At 41.0% G+C, this 20,938-nt stretch overlaps 1 protein-coding gene across 1 annotated transcript in view; it reads left to right on the top strand.

Annotated features, from left to right (window-relative positions):
• The first annotated feature begins 2,677 nt into the window (after positions 1-2,677).
• Positions 2,678-20,938, top strand: part of ACER3 (alkaline ceramidase 3) — a 63,992-nt gene continuing 45,731 nt past the window's right edge. Inside the window, exon 1 of the mRNA XM_063326876.1 lies at positions 2,678-2,857. Coding sequence (XP_063182946.1) covers positions 2,755-2,857 — 103 coding nt within the window. The 5' untranslated portion in view covers positions 2,678-2,754. The remainder of the gene's footprint in view (positions 2,858-20,938) is intronic.

Here is a 20,938-nt window from a genome sequence, read left to right as displayed (position 1 = left end):
ATCAGACAAAGAAAATCCAACACCTGGACAGGTTTGACCGTCCAGTCAGATAGACCACAATTAGATGCAAATAACATCAGGCTGTCACATTATACCCAGTGCAGTAATGTACACTACAAAGCCTAGCTCAAGGTTACAGCGGAAAACTATTGCTTTTAATATGTATTAATTGTAACAGCCAAAATGGGCAAAGTTGTTTTTCTGGAAGATGAATTTACCTTTACAAAACAGTTTCAGGGGGGAAAAAAAATGTGTATTTTAATGGTTGGTGGCTGCCTCTTCAATACTACGACCCTTCTGAGTGCAATGACTGAAAGGTTTGCCAGAGTTCAACAGCAGAGAACCAAATCACAGAGTAAGTCAGAAGTAAAGCCATATTGCAATGGAGAATACTACAAAAACATGTCAAATAAATAAAAAATCCCCAATTATTCAAATTAAGGGCTAGCTATACACAAGAAGGACATGGACCGGTTGGAACAGGTCCAGAGGAGGCCCCGGAGATGCTGTGAGGGCTGGAGCCCCTCTGCTGTGAGGACAGGCTGAGAGAGTTGGGGGCGTTCAGCCTGGAGAAGAGAAGGCTCCGGGGAGACCTTCCAGCCCCTTCCAGTCCCTCAAGGGGCTCCAGGAAAGCTGGGGAGGGACTCTGGATGAGGGAGGGGAGCCATAGGACGAGGGGGAAGGATTTTAAACTGAAAGAGGGGAGATTTAGATTAGATATCGGGAAGAAATTCTTTGCTGTGAGGGTGGTGAGCCCCTGGCCCAGGTTGCCCAGAGAAGCTGTGGCTGCCCCATCCCTGGAGGGGTTCAAGGCCAGGTTGGACAGGGCTTGGAGCAACCTGGTCTGGTGGGAGGTGTCCCTGCCCAGGGCAGGGGATTGGAACTGGATGGTCTTTAAGGTCCCTTCCAACCCAAACCATTCTATGATTCTATGATTTTTGCTTGTCTTTCTATCTAGAAAAAACAGAATAGATAACAACCCACATTGTTGTTGTTTTCTACCCCATACAGTCTTTCATTAATTTATCTTGCCCAGTTTTAAAGCCAGTTTCATGTCTGACTTCTGTTTCTATTGTGGTTACAATCTTTTCATGTCAAGCACGCATGTGGTGAGAGAAGAAACAAGCACCAATATTTTTAATTATTTATTTAAAGACAACTGTAATTGAATATTATACAAACTGTTTGGGTTTTCATATTGTTCCTATTTCGTGTTCCTGGTGTGCAAATGGGATATTTAATAGTTATTTTTTCAGTTTCTGAACTACTGCAATTTCAAACTTTGACTTATTTTTCTGTTAAGAACTTTTAATCTTAAAATGGTTCAGCATGATAACAAAAGGTAGGTCAGAGCCCTACAAACTTCCTTACTATATAAGCTGAACCTTCAAAAGGCCAAAAAGCTAAAGTGCATTAAGCAGGCTAGAATCCTCATTTTTTACAACCAGTTTTGTGCTTTGAATCAGTTCGGTACTCTTCCAGACCTCAGTCTTGAAAGTCTAAATCTGGGGTGGATAATCTAGCTCTGAAAAAAATAGACAGGTCTGCATAAAAAAAACCCACAGTGATTTTCATGATGTTTTGACAATCTAAGTATTTTATCATTGCCATCACTAAAATCAATTTTGCTTTGAAGGCTTTGTATCACTATGAAAAACATTAAAAACATCTCTACCTGCTGCTGAAAGCAATTATATACGAGCTGAACTGCAGAAGGCAGGTTATTCTTCACAACAGATGTATACATTATGAAACACCAGCATTTACACTAGGAAAGGTCTGTGTTTAGATTAGATTTTTTTTTAGCTTACAGAGGAGAAATAAGGTGTGGAAAAAAAAGCTGGTGTGTTCATATGCAGCTATAATAAATTCTGCTGATCAGCTGGGTATAAGCACTGTGTACGGCCCTCAAAGGCTGCCCGAAGCTCCTCATCCAGTCTTTGGACCTTTTTCTGAAACATAAAAACCACACGGTATTATTAGGCCACTACTTGCGTGTTTTATCCTTTTCCATTGTTTCAAGTCTTTCCCTTTTTAGACTCTACTTGCCTTTGATACCAACTCCGCTTGAAAAGCACTTTGAATATCCTGGGTGTAAGTATAGTATGCGTAGTAAGCACTGAGGAAACTAAATAAGGCATCACATGAGAGAAAACCCCCGTGTAGTAGGCAGTGCTATAAAAAAACTCCTTCCTCCTCCCAGCCCACGAGTACGAGAAACATTTGCCTCTTCGTTTAAAAACACGAAGCCAGGGCGCTGCCTCGCTCACATTACAAACCCTCCCTGCAATCTACAAGGAAAACCAGCGAGGGGAAACCACCAAACCGACCCAAGGGAGCATGTTTTGCCCCATATGCAGGTGAGCAGAGAGCGGCCGCAGCGAGGCCTCGATGCTGCCCACCCTGCCGCCCCTCCACAGGGGCCTCCGAGCCAAACGTGCCCCCAGCCGCTCCCCGCCCCCCCCCCCCCCCGGATTTTCCTGAAATCTGCCTTTTTCACCTCAACATTTTTCTCATTTCCAGCTTCCCCCCCTCAGCCGAGCGCGTCCGGCCTTCCCGCGCCCGCAGGCCGCAGCCCGTCGCCATGGCAACCCGCGGGCCTCCCCCCCCCCACAACTGGCTCCCGCCGCCGCGGCTCCTCCCCGGTGCGGGCGGGCCCAGCGCCGGCCCCCGCCCGTTGCCGCTGGGCCCGGCGCCCTTCTCCCTTCCTCCCCTTTCCCCTCGCTCCCCTTTGGCCTTGGAGCGGGCGCCGCGATGGCTCCGGCCGCCGACCGGGAGGGCTACTGGGGCCCGCCGACCTCCACCTTGGAGTGGTGCGAGGAGAACTATGCCGTTTCCTACTACATCGCCGAGTTCTGTGAGTGGCCGCCCCGGGGGCCGCGTCCCGCCGCCGCCTCTGTCCCTGTCCCCTCCCCAGCCCCTCCGTACCCCCACCCCACTGACTAGGACCCACGGGCAGGGGAATCCCCCCTCCTCCGTGGCCCTTCTTTCCTGAGGGGGAGGACAAATGGCGGAGTAACAGAGCCCCTGCCCCTTAGCCAGCCCCGGCGGGTGGAAATGGGTGTTTTCCTGTCCCCTTCCCCCCCAAATCCGTGTCTAAAGGACGGAGTGGTGTAGCTCCCTCTCTGCCTGTGACCCAGAGTGTTGTTTCGGGTCCCCTCATCCCAAATCTGTCCCTTTGGCTTTTGTCCCAAAGCGGTGGAGGGGCAGGAGGAGGGTGTCAGAGGGCTTGGGTGGCTGAGGTGGGGTGGCCGGGTGAGGTGGGATCACAGGTGGCTTGGCGCTGGAGCAGGGCTGGATGGACGAAGAGAGGAGTTTTCACTCAAATGGTGGCTGGGGTGCCAAGCTGTAAAGCCATGAGGGTCCTTGAGAGGAGATGGGAGCATCCGCCCAGCTACAGATGGTCAGACCAAGCCAAACTGTTCAGGGAGAGCAAGGAGGGAGAAGGCATCTTTGTACAGAAGAGAGAGTCTTCATCCAGGAGAGATGCCTTTGCCCAATTGGTCTTTGGTGGGTCTTGACCATCATCAGGTTGCTCTGGTGCAGGTGGTGGGAGTGACGAGTAGCTTGAAGGGTCTCTCTGGCACAGGTGGTTGGTGGTCTTTTGGGTAGCTGGGATCCATGGCAAGAGAGCAGGCTATTGTTTTGACCTCAAAACTCTGTCATTCAGAAGCAGTCAGGAATTTAGATATATTCAAGCGAATTTTAGGGAAAGAAGAAAGTGCTCAGCCTCCAGCATCACTCAGCAGGTGCTTGAGAAGAGTATGTTGTGGCAGCTGGTAAAGGATCAAGCCCTCTGTCACTGATATTTTGCTGAAAAATGAAATATTTTTGTATCCAGGGTGAAGACTTTAAAGGGTGTAGTAGTTGTAGTTATGTGCTGACACTTGACATACACCCTGTCCTACAAAAAGCTTTTACATGTATTAAATAGGTGTCTGCCTTTGAAGTGTTTAGACCCTAGGAAAATAGTACTGAAGTGAACAGGCTCACCTACCCTGAAGTGCTTGGAGTGGGCAATCTGAGGAGGCCTTTCGCATAGCTGGGATGCTTCAGTAGCGCTTTGGAAGAGCTTGGCATGCAGGAGATGGAAGGTTTTGGGCATCCATGCCAGGCTGTGACTCCTGGTTCCAAACCCTGACATGGGTGAAGGACGAAAATGAATAGTCGTGAAAGAGGTTTCAGAGTGTGGGAATGGGAAGGATCTGAATAACAGTAGCATAGGCGGCATAGAAACTTGGAGGAAAAAGGAAGTTGGTGTGTAGATTTATGGCTGAGAAGAAGCAGGCCAGCTGAATAGGGAACAAAATTAAATAGTCTTAAACCGGGACAAACTTAGAAGTTTTTTAAATAGAATGAGAATTTTGCAGAGTATGTATTTTTGTGTTTTCCTTGTGGTAAAAAAGTAATTTGTGAGATAATCCTCATGGGGAAGAGGAAGCTCTGTTCCTTCACCCATGTAAAAATAAATTTGACTAGCATGTAAATTTTTGAAATAATCCCCGCATTGTTGGCCTTGTGAACTGATACTTTTCATCCGCTTCTAGATTATTCATGAGAAGGAAGATGAGGATGAGATTAATAGTGGGAGGTGGAGAGGCAAGTGTTCTGAAGAAAAAGGGACTAATTTTAGAAGGTCTGGTCCCTCCATACGGTTTTATTGTTTGGGACCACAGTTTGTTGGTCTGTCAGTTGCGCTGAACAAAATGTGTATAAGGGCTGCACTGTAAATTAGAGCATTTAAATGGTCCAAGTTTTAAAAGCAAAACAGTAAATAAGCCCACTTTATTTTAGGGTTAAATTAACAGTAGATAATTTCATTAGAGATGTCAAGATGGTTTAGATTTTCTTTAGCAATAATTCTGTAACTGCATTTTCAGGGTAAGAGGAAATATTTTTTTTTTTTTAATGATATGAACACGCAACATTTAAATCTTAGCCAGCAAAAGTTGGTTGGCAGCGTATCTTTCATGAAACAACTGAGGGGTCTTTCCCAACTTTCTCTAAAATACTTGATGTGAAGCTAATTACTTTGGAAGATCAGAAAGACGTTACCCTGAAATCTAGTTGCTTTAGCAGAAGAACTGAGAGTATATTCGGGGTCTGTGGTGCCCAGCGGTCTTCTGTCAGTTGGTGTGCCTTTGTGGCCTTCTTATTCTATCAAAAATCTGTACTCAGAGAACAAACAAACCAGGAAGTACAAAAAATAGTTTTCTCATCTCTCTCAGAGTTCTCATTGTGGTCGTTTTTGATGTTAAAACTCATGTATAGCCTGTATTATTGTATGCGTTACCTTACAGAAGAGTGAAAATCAGCTTCTGATTTCTCACTGTCTTGGTACGACTCAGTTAAGCTGATGGTATTTAAAAATTTTGCATTAAATGTTCGTTATAAATAATTTATAAGAAACTGTTGGAGGCCTGAAGCCTGAAGGATGCTGGCAGGTCCAAATCAAATATTATGTTTTCCTTAGGTTGCAGGCTGAAGAGCCAAATTGAAAGCTTGTTGTGCAAATTACGTCTTTGTGCCATTTAGCAATTTGTTTTTAATATGCTAATTTTAGTACAAATTGCTACATTGTGTTCCAGAAGCCTACATGCAGTTCTTTGCCTTTCACTCCTTAAAGAACTAGCATAAATGATGGCAGCTAATCAATTGTACGTATTCAGAGATGGGAAGGTGAAGAAAGGTGTTTTTGTAGCATTTCATATGTGCATTCTCTTGATGTGTCCCAAATACAATGACCAGTATTCAAAGATTCATATTTTTTAATAATGAAAAACGCTTTTTCTTGTCTTTCTGAGGCATCACCTAGCCAGTTTTCCTCCCTCGTGGAGGCGGATGACTAACTGCTCTACATCCTTCTGTAGAATAATAAACCAATTGAAATGGAAAACCATCTGAAAAGGATTATTTTGCCAGTTCAACTATGTTAAGCCCTACAATGACTCTTATATCCCTCACTGATCAAGTCTATTGTATGGTGTAGTAATTCCTTCTTCAGGGTTTCTCAGGAGTTTTGGACTGACTCCTGTGTGCCAGAGGGCAAGCAATAGAGATGCTTTTTTTTTTTTTTTTAAACTAATCTTTTCCAGCTCCGTGCTGAGTTACCCAACTTTTTGTACACCAACATAAGCAAAATAATAATAAAGGAAAAAAACAGCATCCTCCCACCCAAGCAAACAGAACAAGGTCAAATGTACGTGCTATTGTTCAACACTAAGTGCTTAAATGTTACCATTTACTCCTTATTTTAGCAGGATTGATTTTTCAGGCAAGTTTAGCCCATGTAATGTTGGTTTTGGGAGTCTGTTTTGATGTGAATGTCTATATGACAAGTGCTTTACCCCTCTTGCGTTCACTGTTATCCCTGTAAGAAGGGTTTGTCTTGTAGAATATAAGGAGTGTATACAACTATTCTTCATAAATTTCCTTTATTGAAAACATGGAGAGTAGTAGCAATTTAAACAAATACTTTAAATTCAAAGGAGCCTTCTGTGGTACCCAAGGGTTTATAATTCTCAGGCAGCAGAATCATGGGGGCGATTTTGTTGTTGTTATCAACTCAGTGTTGTGTTTCAGTTTGGATCAAACTTGAGTGATATTTCCAGGTATGTGAAATACTGCCTTGAGCTATCATTGTCCATGAGTAATGTGCATCATCTACAACACGACTGGTTTTGAGATATTATATCCTTATTTTGGCATTTACAGCAGCAAGCATCTGCAATATAGCTTCGGGCGTCTCAAGGAATTAGTGAAATCATTTATTTCTTGGCTTCTGGTTCTGTCTCAGTACATTCTGCTACCTTCATAGAGAATTTTTTTTTTTATTACCAGGGTTAAATCCATTGCTTTTTGTTTTCATTAGAGATCTGCTAAATAAGTACTTGTAACTGTGCTTTCCTTATGGGACCCTTATTTAGAAAAAAAAATAATCATAAGAATCTGCACGTTTCTAACCACTCTTGCTGCTTTTTCTTAAATCCTTCCAATTTTTGCTTCAGACAAGAGATAAAAGATTGAGATAACTGTTACCTGTGTTGTTAGATGTGAGATCTCTCATTAACGCATAGACTGCCATGCAAACATTCTCTACATTGTTAACAGCGACACAAAAATACTGGGTTGTTTTTTTAAGCTTTGCTCAAAAAAGACAGCTGTCAAAGACGCATAGGTCTCTGTTTTCCATAGGGATCATTACTTTGGAACTTAACAACTTGCAAAATTTACTTAAAGTTAGAATAATATCATTAACACTGAATTTCAGCTGCCACATACGTACCGCCACATACGTACTGCCACCTGTTTCTCTTGGGCATCCTGCTGTATTTTGCCTCTTTTGCCAGAGGCTTTGGAAAGCAGCCAGAGACTATTGGGCTAGGTACTATCCATGTGAGTTAAAAAAAATAAAATAAAAGCCAACTCTGCTCAAGAGCTCTGTCGGTTCTTTCAATAAAGTGGCAGATGAAGGAAGAATCATCAGGATTAATTGGGTGTGATCAGCCCAACTGCCTGGCTGCGGCTGAATTATTTAAAGACATCATGACACATAGGAGTTCTAAAATGCGGTTTAAGAGAAGAGGATGTCACAGCCTCACAGACTTTAAGACTGAAAGGGATTTGAGTGTGTAACTTTAATGACCTAATTGCAGAAAGCCACTTCTCGAGTTTCCTCTTTAAATTTATCAGGCTCCTTGAGGGAGCTCCCTCAACTTAGGGGGTAGTACTGACAAAAAGGTAAAGGGAACATTAAACTAATTGATGGTGGCGATAAAGTCAAGTAGAGTGTACAGAACGATGCTCAGCTGTGGGGTGCTTTTTCAGATGAACAATTCTAGCTTGGTTTTTGTGCTGCGGACAAAAAGAAGTTGATAGAGGGGTTCCTTCCTTCAAAGAATAAGACAGCAGAAGTAAACTCAGAAGCCAGATGGATAGTCTCTGCTGCTGTGCTTTCTTATTTCTTTAATGAATTTAAGTGATTTTTGAGTCGGTGGCAAATACTGTTGCATTAAGTTATTTCCCTTCACAGGCTGTAAATGTATATAGAATCATATACTTGACTTAAGCCTAAAGATAATATTGTGGCACTGTTTTGATGCATTTTGCCACAATTAATGATTTATATATTTTTTTTTAATTCTTCCCTTTCTTTTTTTCGTCTTTGACACTTTCTAGTCCATGATGCAATTCTACCTTTCATCTCATGACAGCTTAATTTTCTGTTTTCCCAGGAGCTTTCATTGAAAGAGAGGGTCAAAGGCTTTTGGGAAGTTTACATTTGTCCAATCAACAGTTCTCATTTATCCTCCATCGCATTATGGATATGCTTAAAAACTTGACAGACACTGTGGTAATGGGCCACGTGTGTGTTTACTAATTCTCGTGTAGTTATTAAATGACAATAAGATTCTTAAATATGGTTTAACAAAGCATTTGATTACTCTGTAATTAGTGTTTCGTATTCAGTGCTTGTGCAGCTGGCAATTGGACATCTGCCACTCCAAATGGTAACGGAGCAGTGGCATTTGTACAATTTCATTTTGCTTATGTGCGAACTAAGGCAGACAGGTTTATGAACTGCATGATATGAATTTGCAGAATATATATTTGTAGCTAGAAATAGGAAGACTAATGTAAAATAAAGTATGGTAAAGGAACACTGCTGACTTTTAAATGCCTTTAAATGAGTGTTTAGTCACAGATAAAAATGACTGTTGTCATAACTGAAAGACAAACATCACTTTGGTTTGTTGTGTCTTTTTGTGTGTGTACGTGAAACTGCTATTTATGGAATGCATTTTCCATATTTGCTGGAGCCTTTCACAGATCAGTGGGGAAGTTGTTTTTTTAAACAAAAGAAAGATTTAATAATTACTGCAAAGTGTTCAAAGGAACTCTCGGAGTTGTCTCCAACCCCAACAGCTCAGCAGTATACGGTTGGTTTATCTTACAACACATGCAAGTGCTAACACAGTTGACTGTTTCTCTATCGCAAAATCCTAAAGAGGATCACAGAAAAGTTCATGGATCATGAAAAGTTAAGAAAATGCGAAGAGTTCTTTTAATTCCAAATATATATATATATATATAAATTAAATTCATAATGCTAGAAGGGAACCCAATTGCAAGTGGTTATCAGGGAAAAGCTACCTACCTTTGATTGCTTTGAGTTTTCTAGGTGTGGGGCTCTTTCCACCTGCCTCATTAGTTACAGCCATTTTTCAGTCCATTAGCAGAGAAGCTGAGCTGTGGCATGAATTAAAGATACTTGGTTATTCTGGTTGTGGAAGTACTACAAAGAATGAAGGAAGGTGTAAGGAAGAGAGAAGTTTCTGGAGGTTGTTACAACTCAAAAAAAAAAAAACCAAACCCAAAACAACCAACCAAACAACAGAGCAGCACTGCTTTAACGTTGATCTTTTACCATTAATCAACCTGAATATCTGTCCCCATATAGGCAAGCTCTGGGTAGAGACCCAGTGATTTTGCTGGGATCTGATGTAAGGTTTCTGGCACAGACTTTTTTGTGCACTTGAAAATGCAACTGTAGAATACAGCTTGTGCTAGCTCAAAAACCTGAAGTGTCTGACCAGGGTATATTTTTCCATCTGTTTTTAAAAATTAAATTCCTTGAAGAAATACGCTGCATATGCACTGTGATCAGTGACTGAAAACCTGACATCTTCTGCGTGATCAATGCTCAATGCAGTCAGCATCTGCAGGATCATTATCTCCTTGACAGTGAGGTCCATTGACCTCTGGCAGAGTATGTCCTTCAGTGTGTCTGGAGTGTTTGGGGCAGAAGTAGCCCTCTCTGTCAGTCCTGGTGGGGAGATGCACCCTTTATGCCCCCCTAGCCTTACGATGATGTTCTTCAGTTTCTTACCTTTCCAGCAACTGGTGACTCAACCTGCGCTCCACGTTGCAGAGCTTTCCTGAGGGAAATTCCAAACTTTATTTCAAAATTGAAATTAGTGTCCAGTATCTGTTTCCCAGCTGTGTCCTAGGGCTTTATTTTATTTTATTTTATTTTGCATTATTCCTTGGTTCCTTTGGACTTGTTTTCCGAATCTGGTGTCCTTGGAGTGACCCTGGAATGGTGTGTGCAGACTGTGTGTGTCTTAAAGGATCTCCAGCTGGCTTTTTGAGGAAGAGGGTATCTTCTCTTGCAGCCTATTTCAGGCAGCGCTGCCCTGATTCTCCTCTCTAACCAGAGGAGCTGGAGAAAAGGACAAGAGCGTGGGCTGATTCAGCTAGACAAGGTTCGGGATGTTAGAGACTTGACTTTTAGGTTTGAGGAAAAGGTAAGGCTTGGTCTTTTTAGGCAGGAAAGCAGACAAGCAGAATTAGAAAAAGACATGGTGAGCTGAACATCTGCCTCTGCCTAACAGCACGAGGTGAGTGAAGCCAGGATTGTGTACGTAACTCATGCTAGCCGTCCTTCTCCATCAGTTTCTTCCTTCACATCTGCTTTTCTGTGAGTCACAGGACACCAGACTGTGTTTTGTATGAATTCCAACTAGAAGGATTTCAAGGTATCAAGTTTATGGTCATAAAACATGACCCTGGAATCTCTCTGATTTATACAGTGCATTAACAAGCTCATTATTTGCAGCGGAAGCTCAAGATGCTACTACCCCGTAGGCTGGATTTTTAGTAATTGCTAATTCCAGTTGGGTAAGGATTTTCGTTTGGACATGATCCAGCATCTAGGAATCAGATGCAGTGTTAGATCAAAGAAGTCGTCCTGTAGAGCTGTGTAGCATAGTTGAGCATTAAAAATAGTCTGGACACTGACAATCTTGGGACAGAGTATTTCTGTATTAGATCTGTCATTTTGTTCATCAGGTTTTCTTCATCTTCCCTGGTCAACACCTTCTGTTTGTTCAGGCAGAGACCTGCTTCCCAACTGGAATGCACACTACTGTGATCCCTTCTAATAGGTGTTTTGACCTTACATTGAGGAAACCCAGGGGAAACCTTAAAATTACTCACATCTTTGAGAAATAGGATCTGCAGATCTGGCTTTCTCTAAAATCAAATGTGTCACCTACAGCAGGGAGCTAAAATGACCCAAAGAACTGATTTTATTGTCGCAGAGTGGAATTCACATTTCTTCTAGGTGAAATAGGTGTATTTTTCCTCTAACAAGTACTTAACTTTGCTGTGTGAGGAAGAGGATGTTTGTGTGATTCTCATTATAGACTGGATTGCTCTTGGAGGGAGTTTCCAGTGCTCTCCTCCTGACAGAGACTGCCAGGGCTAGTGCTGGCCCCCGACTGCAGCCGGCAAGCTGGGGAGTCTGCTCTCTGGGTTACTACACTCGGGAGGAGAGCTGCAGGCTGTAGTTCCACAGGTATTTCCTGCATTCCTCCCACAGGATACAGATTATTATTTTTTTCAGGTTTTAAATCTTGTAGGCTTAAGGAAAAAAAAAATACAAAATATATAAACTCAGAGTTGCTCCAGGTGATATTTTGCTCATGAATGAAAACTGATGCCTTGATTTATTATTTTTTTTTTTTCCCTTTGGGGTTTTTTCTTTTTTTTCCAAGTCCTTTTCACAGTTGTGGAAATGACTCATGTAAGCAGAAAGAGCTAACATGCTGACCAGTGCATGGGTAAACAGCCTGGAAACTGGAGAAGCAAAACATTTTTCTTTATTTGTTTCAATTGCGTAACGGAAATTTAGAACGAAGGTTGGCAATGCACTTTTGTTCGTAACGCCCTATGCCTTATACTTGCAGATCTGGCTTCTGCAAATGGGCACAGTTTAATGCCATCTCCATGAAGCTGCAGCTAGGAGCAGCAGCAGTGTGGGGAAGTTCACGGCTTTCTTTACAAGCAGTAGAGTGAAAACCAGATGAGTGTTGCCAGTTTATATCACTCGTGCCTCTTTTGAACTGGTGAGTGCAAGTCTCCAATAAGAATTGGCTCAATTGAATTGTGTAGATGCCTTGGAAAGCAGCAGAGAAGTGCACCGTGGTAGTGAAATCATACAGCAGATGTTGTTTTCCTGCACTTAAACAAACTGCTACGGCTTCGTGATCTGTGATATCACAGTTGCTTTTCACTCAGAGGTTTGGGGTCTGGTGGCTGTTAAATCTTTCAAGGCCCACGTTTTATCATCGTGCGAGCCCCCTCAGCGTGTAGTCTTCAGCACAATGTTGAACATCAGCACTGGAATGTTAAAACTCTTGAGTCCATCCTAATTTAATTGTTCTTGTCCTTTTCTTTCTCTGTTCCATAGGCTGCAGAGAAATATTTTAAAGCTATTTCCTTTTCTTAAATGCATTCCCTTCCAAGCTCTTAAATTCTTTTCCCTGCCTTTAAACTCTTCCATGCTGATTTCCACGTGGCTTTCGTATTCACCTTTTTTTTTCTTTCCCTGCCTTATGGTACTTCTTCCACATTTGTCTCAAAACTGTCCTTTGAAAGTTTCCTCTGCCAGTCTTTGGGCCACCATTTGTCCTGGGAACTTGGTTGATTTTGTGTTTGGTTTTTGACTGTTTATTATTCAGTAAAATTGACTTATGCCCAAATGCTTGACACCCACCTTATGAACTGTTACTGTGTAGGTACTATATTAAGTTATATTTACATCAAAAAGACCTTGTTTAAAGCTTGAACCTTCAATGTGTGGTATATCTCTTCCTGTACTTGGTTTAGATTGTGAGATACTTAAGATTTGGACTTTGATCTTACTGTCTTTATGGAGAAGCAGCTTCATTTTCCCTCTAGATAAATGGCTTTTGCCAAGGTTTGTGGGCGGATAGACAACTGCCAATTTTTTTCTCTTCGTTTTTCAAGCAAGAACAAGGAAGTTGTCTTGAAATGACAATTGAACAGTCACTAAAGAATAGAGTTGGAGTTGGAAGTTGCAGACCAGGAGCGACAACCTTAGAGACTTGGGTTAGTGAATTAATTGGGTTGAAAGTTCTTGCTGCAGGTTGTCATATTAACTGGAAAAGTTTATGAAGACTTAGGGAAGAGAAGCACTTACACAAAAGAGATATTTAGGAGTGAAGAAGAGCCTGAGTCTTTTCTGAGATCAGGTGCCTTTTATCGCATGTTTGAGGTAGCCTCATTTAAAGCAGTCATGCAAAAAAAGGTAGGTAGTTACAGATGGGATTTTCCGTTAGTACTGCTGATAAGAGAGGGAATGTCACCAGTCAGTGTTTGAATAGTCGCTGTATATCAGAATTGGGCTGTGGTTGCTGACTAGTTTCATTATCACCACGAGCTCTGTTTTGCATTTGTCACATAGCATCCCACCTTTAATTTCCTACCATCCAAGCAGGGCAAAATGCAAAAGAATGGCATGAGTCATTAGTAGGAGAGACTGGACACCCAAGGAAAATCCACACGGATAGCAAGAAAGGGAGGAAAGCAAGAGGATCTGGATTTTGAAGAAAGGCTGGTCGAACTAAATCTACAATACCTGGAAAAGAGCTCTGACACATGTTATTCTCTGCCGTCCACCATCCAGTGGGCATATTGGGTTCCCCTAATGCTCGGCGCTCCTGTTTCACTGCACAGTGCCTGAAAGAGTCCTACAGAGCCTCTGAGATGATACCCACAGCTCACTGTGCCTCAAGTTGCTGTCTCTGTTTGTGGTGAGGACTGACAGATGCTAAGCTGGATGCACTCCGGTAGCTCAAAACTGTCAGCTGCCAAAAGCTGTGCTTTCTGCTCTGGGTAGACCCTTATGTCTAGAGGAGTTAGTGCAGGCACAGAACGTGAAGCCAGGATGCTGACACCAGCGTAGAAGAAGAAAGGTGAACTGGAAGGAGTTAAGTATGATAAAAATTAAATGGATGAGTGCTATAACATCACATTGGTCACTGCTTAGTTTTGGCATTGGCTGAAGAGTAAGTTTACCCCATCTTGTTTTTTTCCTTGCAGTCTGACTTCATCGGCCTGTCTTAAAATAACATTTAAAATACGCTTTATTTTGTTTTCCAGTAAAGGTTATAATAGCAGCAAATCTGCCCTTCAGCAACAAGCTTATTGCATGTAATATTCTAACTTTACATCATCTCAGCCTAATCTCTTTAGACTTTGATTGCATTTCCCAGCTGTAAGCACTTGCTTTCGGTGAGCTTTCTAGATTGATATTTCAAATGATCTGCCTATGTCAACTGTTTTTATTTTAAATTTACTTGCAAAATCCTTCCAGGTGTACTTCAAGGTAATTGGTCTGCTTGCTATCATCTTAGATTCACGTTTATCAGGGAAATGATGCCTTTTTTTTTTCCCATGAGGCTTCCCATATTCTAGGAAAGCAACACTAAAATATAACAGGATGGCATTATCAGCTAATTGTAATGCAAGTTTATTCCTTGTAGTCCAGTTAATTGTGGGTATCTTGGGACTGGGAATAAAATGACCTGTAAAGGAGCTGTGTACTAACATATTTGTTCAGGCTGCTTCCTGCAATCCTAAAAAAATGGCCAAGGATAGATTCTAGCACTTAGAATACTGTTATTTTTCATGTAATGGTCCCTTCAAAACTCAAGAAAGCATTTATTAATGCTTTAGAATGCCCTGCACTTGTGACAGGCCTAGGTGTGATAGACAGAGACACAGTAAGATAATTGGCTTCAAAAGTGAGGAACGCGGCTTTCTGATTTAGCTGTTGTAGCTATCTTTATTCTGGCCTGTCATATCAGAATATTTTCCTTGTAATTGCTTTCATAATTATCTGTTAAACTTCACGGTCGGTCCTCCACGTTTTGTAATCTGCTCTATTAACCCTTTTCTGAGGAACAGCATCTCATGCAGACCTTGGACTTCAGTCATGAAAGGCTTCAAGACAGATACCTCTGGAAAAAAAAAAAAAAATCAGTGATTCTTCCTCAAAAAAACCCCACATCAATCCAAGCTCTGTGTCTTCAGACACTTTTTCTTCATTTGTGATAGTGTTTAAGAATTCCAGGAGGAGGAGGAGGACTCCATTATGCTAAACACACTAAGAATTGGTAACGAAAATGTTGTTTCTGGAAAGCACCTAGTTCTTACTCTGAGGTACTTTCTACTTTGAAGCTTTATTTACGAGAGGTGTTGTGGTGAACTCATTCGTTTTTATTGTGGCAGGTAAGGATGGTCTAGTGGCTAGAGGAACACTGGTGTTTAAAAGCCCTGGCTTCAGTTTTATGCAGGTTTCTTTGTGACTCAGGCACCCTCTTCAGTCCTGTCCTCCTCTTGCAAGGATATTAAGTACACAGAAGACCGGGTTTGCTCAGACACTGCAGTAATGGAGACTAAATAGGTAACCAATATGTTTTTGATTTGAGGGGAAAGGGTAAAAACTTCTTAGCCCAGCAATGAGTGTTTCACCATCAAAGTTTAAATGTGCATTATGAACGCAAATGTTGGATTTCTGGGATTGCAAGGTGATCAGTTTCGTATGAAGAAATGTGGAGCTTTAAAATACGGGTTTGTGTAGTATTAGCTGTTGCTCATTTATTTTTAGTATAATACACACAAAAAAAGCAAGGTCAGCGTTACTACAGTCTCCTGTTAGGTTCTAATTTTCTAGTGTCTTTACTGCGCAGTAGCCAAGTACTTTGCAGAGGGGTGAGGGTAAAGAAAAGGGTGGCTTAATTGTAACCTAGGGCAATTCAGAAGCAGTTTAATAATAAGTGCTTTTGTAAGACTTGCATACCAAAGAGGGAGGCTTGCGCATTAGAAAATCCACCCACACTTTACAGGTTTGAACTGAGCTTTCTTGTGTGTGCTTTGTTAGTCAGGAGTGTCAAGAGCTTTTTTTCTTCTAATTACCTTTTGATTGTTTTGAAGAACACAAATGTAACACGAAATACTGTAATCAGAGTAAAAACATCTACAAAAATATTAGCTGAACCAGTGTGATGAATGGCAGGGGAATGAATTCTGCAGCTGGAATATAAAGTGTGAAAGGCTGTAAATCAGAACGTATCACTTGACAGCATGTTGGAACCACTCATAAATGAGCTCTGGGAATAAAAACCAAATTGTATTGTTAATAATTAATCTTTTTTTCCTCCTAAAATTACCTCATTACCCTTCCCCAATACACTAAATGACTGAAATGGTTTACCTGTGCAATTTTTGTTCAGAAGGATATCAGGTATTTACGTATCTTGGAGAAATGGAGGCCCAGCAAGGGAGAAGCAGCCTAGAAGATCTGGAAGCCTTGCCCTGCACGCTGCCTTTAAACACTCAAACCTCCCAGCTGGCCACCAGCTCTGCAGCAGCAACGCTGCCTTTGGGTTTTTTTGGCCTTATCCCAGCATTTCAACTTACTGGAAGCAGCGCTGTGGTGCGGCGGGGGCTGAGACGCGTGCGACTGGAACGCAGTGTGCTCACACCAGTGGTATGCATCTCTGCTGGTGCTGGCATTGAGGAGGAGGCTGTGCTCCTGCCTCGTTTGCTTCCTCCCTTCACCCATGGTGGGTTGTTTTCTTCATCTGTCCTGCAGCATGTTGCCCAGTCTTGTTTGAAACTGTTCCGGGATTCATGGCTTCTTTTAGGAGTTGCTGCTGCCAAATAAACTTGATTTCTAGATGTTCTACCTAAACTTCCTTTTTCCTTGTTTCAGTCTGTTCATGCTGATCAGAATGCTCTTTAGTAATACAAATAATTATTTTTTTTTCAGTCCTTCCCCCATGTAAATCTGTTGGCTTCCCACTTGCTTTCTTGCAGCTGCTGCCTGACTGAGATTCATGTAGCTGTTCTTTTTTTTGAAAGATCTTTTCCTTTGTAGTACTCCTGGTTGCTGTATCTGACACCACCCCCACCCCCATTTATCCTTTACAGTTTTTCTCCTAATAGTATGCCAGCATCTATACAGAGCTAGATTAATGCAGCATTTCTTTTTAATGTGCTCATTTTATCACATTTTTCTATGGTGTTTTATCTGCCTTTTAATTTTATGATTCCTATGGACTATATGAACTTGCTCTTTAGTTTTCTGATTTTATTGTAAATACCTAGGGAGATCTAATAGTCACTCTAATAACCCGTTAGTTTGAATTGTTATTTATCTGTACCCATTTTTATAGCTATTCAGGAAACTTTTCATACATAGCTTATATAGTTCAGTAATTGCTTCACTATTTTGTTTCCTTGAGTATTTTCCCATTTTGTTATTAGAAACATGGTGGTTAATCCAAGTTGCAGCTGAATTTGCAACTTCAGTTAATGTCCAGGTAAATAAAATCAAGGCTTGCTTAGTATTTGGAAAGGCGAATTACAGGAGGTAAGGAATGGATCTTGTCACTTAAAAAGAAACATTTTAAACAGATCCCACCCTCATTTTTAATTTTCTTTTCTTTAAGTCATCGTTTGTCCTGTGCTCCAGCCTGGAATAACGCTTTGTTGTGTTTCTCTGAGTAACAGGAAGTTTACATTGATCCTTCGTGCACATTAGCAAGTAGAGAGTTTAGTAATTACATATTGGCAAAATTCCCGTCGGGATGACTTGGTTTCCTCCCCCTGAGGTCCTTCTGAAATATCGAATGGAGACAGGAGTTTTCATTTCCTGACAACTCTGAAGTGCAGTTATTGTAGACTTTGAAGTGGAAGATATTAAAAATGGTTGGTGGAAGTGAAAATCTAATTGCTATACTGCCCTCCTGGTGATAAGCCGTAAGTGAAAACACCGCAAGATTGAAGTTAGTGGCCAAAAAAGCTGATTCTGTGTAGTTGGGTCTTCTGAACAATCATGAAATGCCGATATTTTGAATCGTCAGTGATACAAACCTCCTCTGGGCTCTGGCTTAGTTATTGTTGACTGATAATATATAGCACTTACTGTATGGAAACATGTTGAATTTTCAAATTAATTCCTCTGTTGGCAGTTAAAATGCTGTTATAGGTGAGCTATGAATTACTTGTATCTTAGTAAGGACTCCCATATTAGATTTGAATGAATTTCTTATTCTTGTAAGAAAATACTCTCTATTCCTCCTCACTCTTTAAGCTGTTGGCTGTCTACTCCTCCACTTCAAATCTAATTTCCAAACAACTTTTTGTCCTTCATTGTTTCAACTTACCTGGTGTTGCTGGGCCACAGGACTATCATTTTTATGCCTTTCTTTTGCTGTTATTCTCTGTGTGTGTTCATCTTTGGTTTCGTATCCCTAGAGATCCTTCCAAACCCTCTTTTTAAAAGACAGATTTATCCCTATGGTAGATGGTTACGTTCTCAAGCATACCTGAATCTGTGAGTTGCTTCGCAATTTCTTTAAATTTGGTAAATGAGCTGCATTTTGTACCAGAGCTGCTTGAGATTATTCCAGAAACAAAAGCCGTGAGATAGTATTTCTTCTATCTGAAAGCAGCTTGAACGATGATTCAAGCTCTGCATGTGTCATGATGCCACCTGACAGGGTTTGGTTTCTGGAATTATTTTTTATTTTCTTCATGCAATGATGGAAAAAGAAAAAAAGCTGCGTGATCCAGGAAGTGCAGTAAAATTGACTGTGCGGAGCACCACAATATCCAGGCAATGAAATGGATGTTTTCAGCCTCAAAATCTTGTTTGCTTGCTTGTTTGTTTGAAGGGACGCTTTGACTTTATTGCAATATCTATTTTAGAAAATAGCAGCCACTTTCCTTTCTCATGTTTCACAGCGAGGTACAGTTGTCCTTAAGGGGAGGCTGAAAACCTGTAATGAATGATTTTAAATGAGGTTTTATGCATAGTCAACTTTTTAATTGCAAAAATTTTCTTCTTTGGTCTCCGAGGGTAATATTTCTATTGTTTTTGAGTCTTGTAGAAACCACAGCAGTGAAAAGTCTTCATTTGTTTGATGGAAGGAGAAAGAGCATTTGCAAAGATCCTTTTAGTTGGTAATGCTTGCAGTCGTTCTGTGTACAAACATAGGAGAAAAGATCTCTTAACACAGCGTAAATCACATTGGTCACCTTTTCAAAAGCTGAAGATGATAATTTTTGCTTCTTTTTTATAATAGCGCTTTTACTCTCTCTCTGAAAACATCTCTTGTATTCTAACTCCCAGTTCCTGATGTATTTACATCCTGCGCAGGATTTCTTTATGGCCGTGTTCTGTTACAACTTGACTTATTTACAACTTGACTTGTTTTACCTCTTGACTCCTCATCCAAATTTATTGTAGAAATTACTTTCTCATATAGAATTAACTACATACTTGGGGAAATAGAAACTTTTTGAAATTAAGGTCCTTCAAATTCGTGTACTCTAACTGTACCCAGCTGTCTGTATAACAGTAAGCAGTATATTGTGCTCCTGTTTGCTTGTAAATACTATTTCCTCTTTATAGTTTTTGAGGTGGTCAGTCTTTGTACAGATCTTTGTGCATTTATGATACTGTGCATATTTTTTAGGAACTGAAGATGACTCTGAATGTACGTGCATTGTAAAAGAAGATTTGTCAGGTTTTGCTGTCGTGTTTGTAGAACAGGGTGCAGATGTGGTTTGACACTCTTGCAGCTGTCCTTCCTAGAGACAGAGGCCTGTTGAAATGATGTTTTGCATAAATTTGATTTTGTTCTGGTACCGTATGGTATTCTCTCAATGAATAAAACAGTATTTTGAAACAATGGTTTGCATTAAAACATTCTTGAAGGACTTCTATGGAAATTCGTAAGGTCAGTCACACAGTCCGCGTTCACCATGGTTAGCCATTAATTTAGCACTTTGCCTACTACCATGTATAATCTTTGGGGACATAGTCTGGTTTACTACTGTGACAGGCCACCACATCATGTAAACTGGCTTTTGAGCTTACTGAGCTTCACCCTGAAAGCAGGAAGGTTCATCATGCTGCCCATTTCTGTTGGGAAGCAGTTGTAGATGTCTCCTTTTCAGTGGCTTTCCTGTAACTTCTAGCCCGCATTTATTTGGGATCAGTTTACATCTATTTATTTTTTTGACAGTATTATCCTTTAGTTTAAATAGCTGCCTTTCATCCTTGGCCTTTCCACATGGTGTATTTACAGAGCATAGTTTTATTCCATCCAGCCATTGTTTTGTTCTGCCAGGGGACCTAAGCAATTTTTGTCCCTTCTGATGTTGTAAGCTCCCATTCGTCATTGCCATCTAAGTGATGCTTCTCTGCACCTGATGTGCTTTCTATTTTCTTTTATCGGTAACTAGAGAACAGTGTATTCTGCTATTGGCTTGTGTGAAGACACTACTGTTTTCCCTGCCTCTACTGGAAATAAATTTGGGGGGGTTGGTGCCAGCCTTCCAGTGATGGCTTGTGGTCAGTCACCATGCGATCTTAATTCAATTTTTTGCCTCTTCAAATAGGTTAATCCTATGACTGGAATAAGGATTCATATTCACATTGAAAAGCATGTTCTTGGCCATCATATTTAATCTCATTCCTGTCATTTCAGTCTGCGAGTTTGTTCATTTCTTCCTCTGATAATCTAGTCCTCCTTTCTGTTGACAGACATGCTGGAGATAAAATGCTGAGAAGCAGTCTTTGGTCACTAAAGAAAAATGAGATCATTCCCTGGACCAATATTCAAGGAATCCAGTACTGAAATATAAGAATACTGCGCACAGTTGAGCCCAGATCCATCCATGTGCATGTATCTAATTTCTGATATACTAAATTTCTTACAGGCATAACCAAAAATATCATCTTTAATTATCTTGCATACCTTGTTCCTTAGTTGCATATTCTCCGATCTCTCGTTCTGCCAAGTAGGTCTGCTGCATTTTTTTTTCTCTATTTTTTTTTTTAAAGAAAACTGGGTGAAAAAGATTAGGTTTCTTGACAGTTAAACTTCTTTCCTATTTTCAACTTCCATATCTATTTCCTTCAAAACTTGTTTCACTTCCGTGTTTGTTAATTAACTTCAGAGTTCTGGCTCTGTAGTTGTGTTGCCTTTTTCGTCTTTCTTGGTATTGTTTGCTAATCTCTTTGCATATCCAACTGCCGTTTTTTGATGGAATT

This window comes from Chroicocephalus ridibundus, chromosome 1, assembly GCF_963924245.1.
Source record: "Chroicocephalus ridibundus chromosome 1, bChrRid1.1, whole genome shotgun sequence".
Lineage (NCBI taxonomy): Eukaryota > Metazoa > Chordata > Aves > Charadriiformes > Laridae > Chroicocephalus > Chroicocephalus ridibundus.
This window is presented reverse-complemented; position numbering and strand designations above follow the sequence as displayed.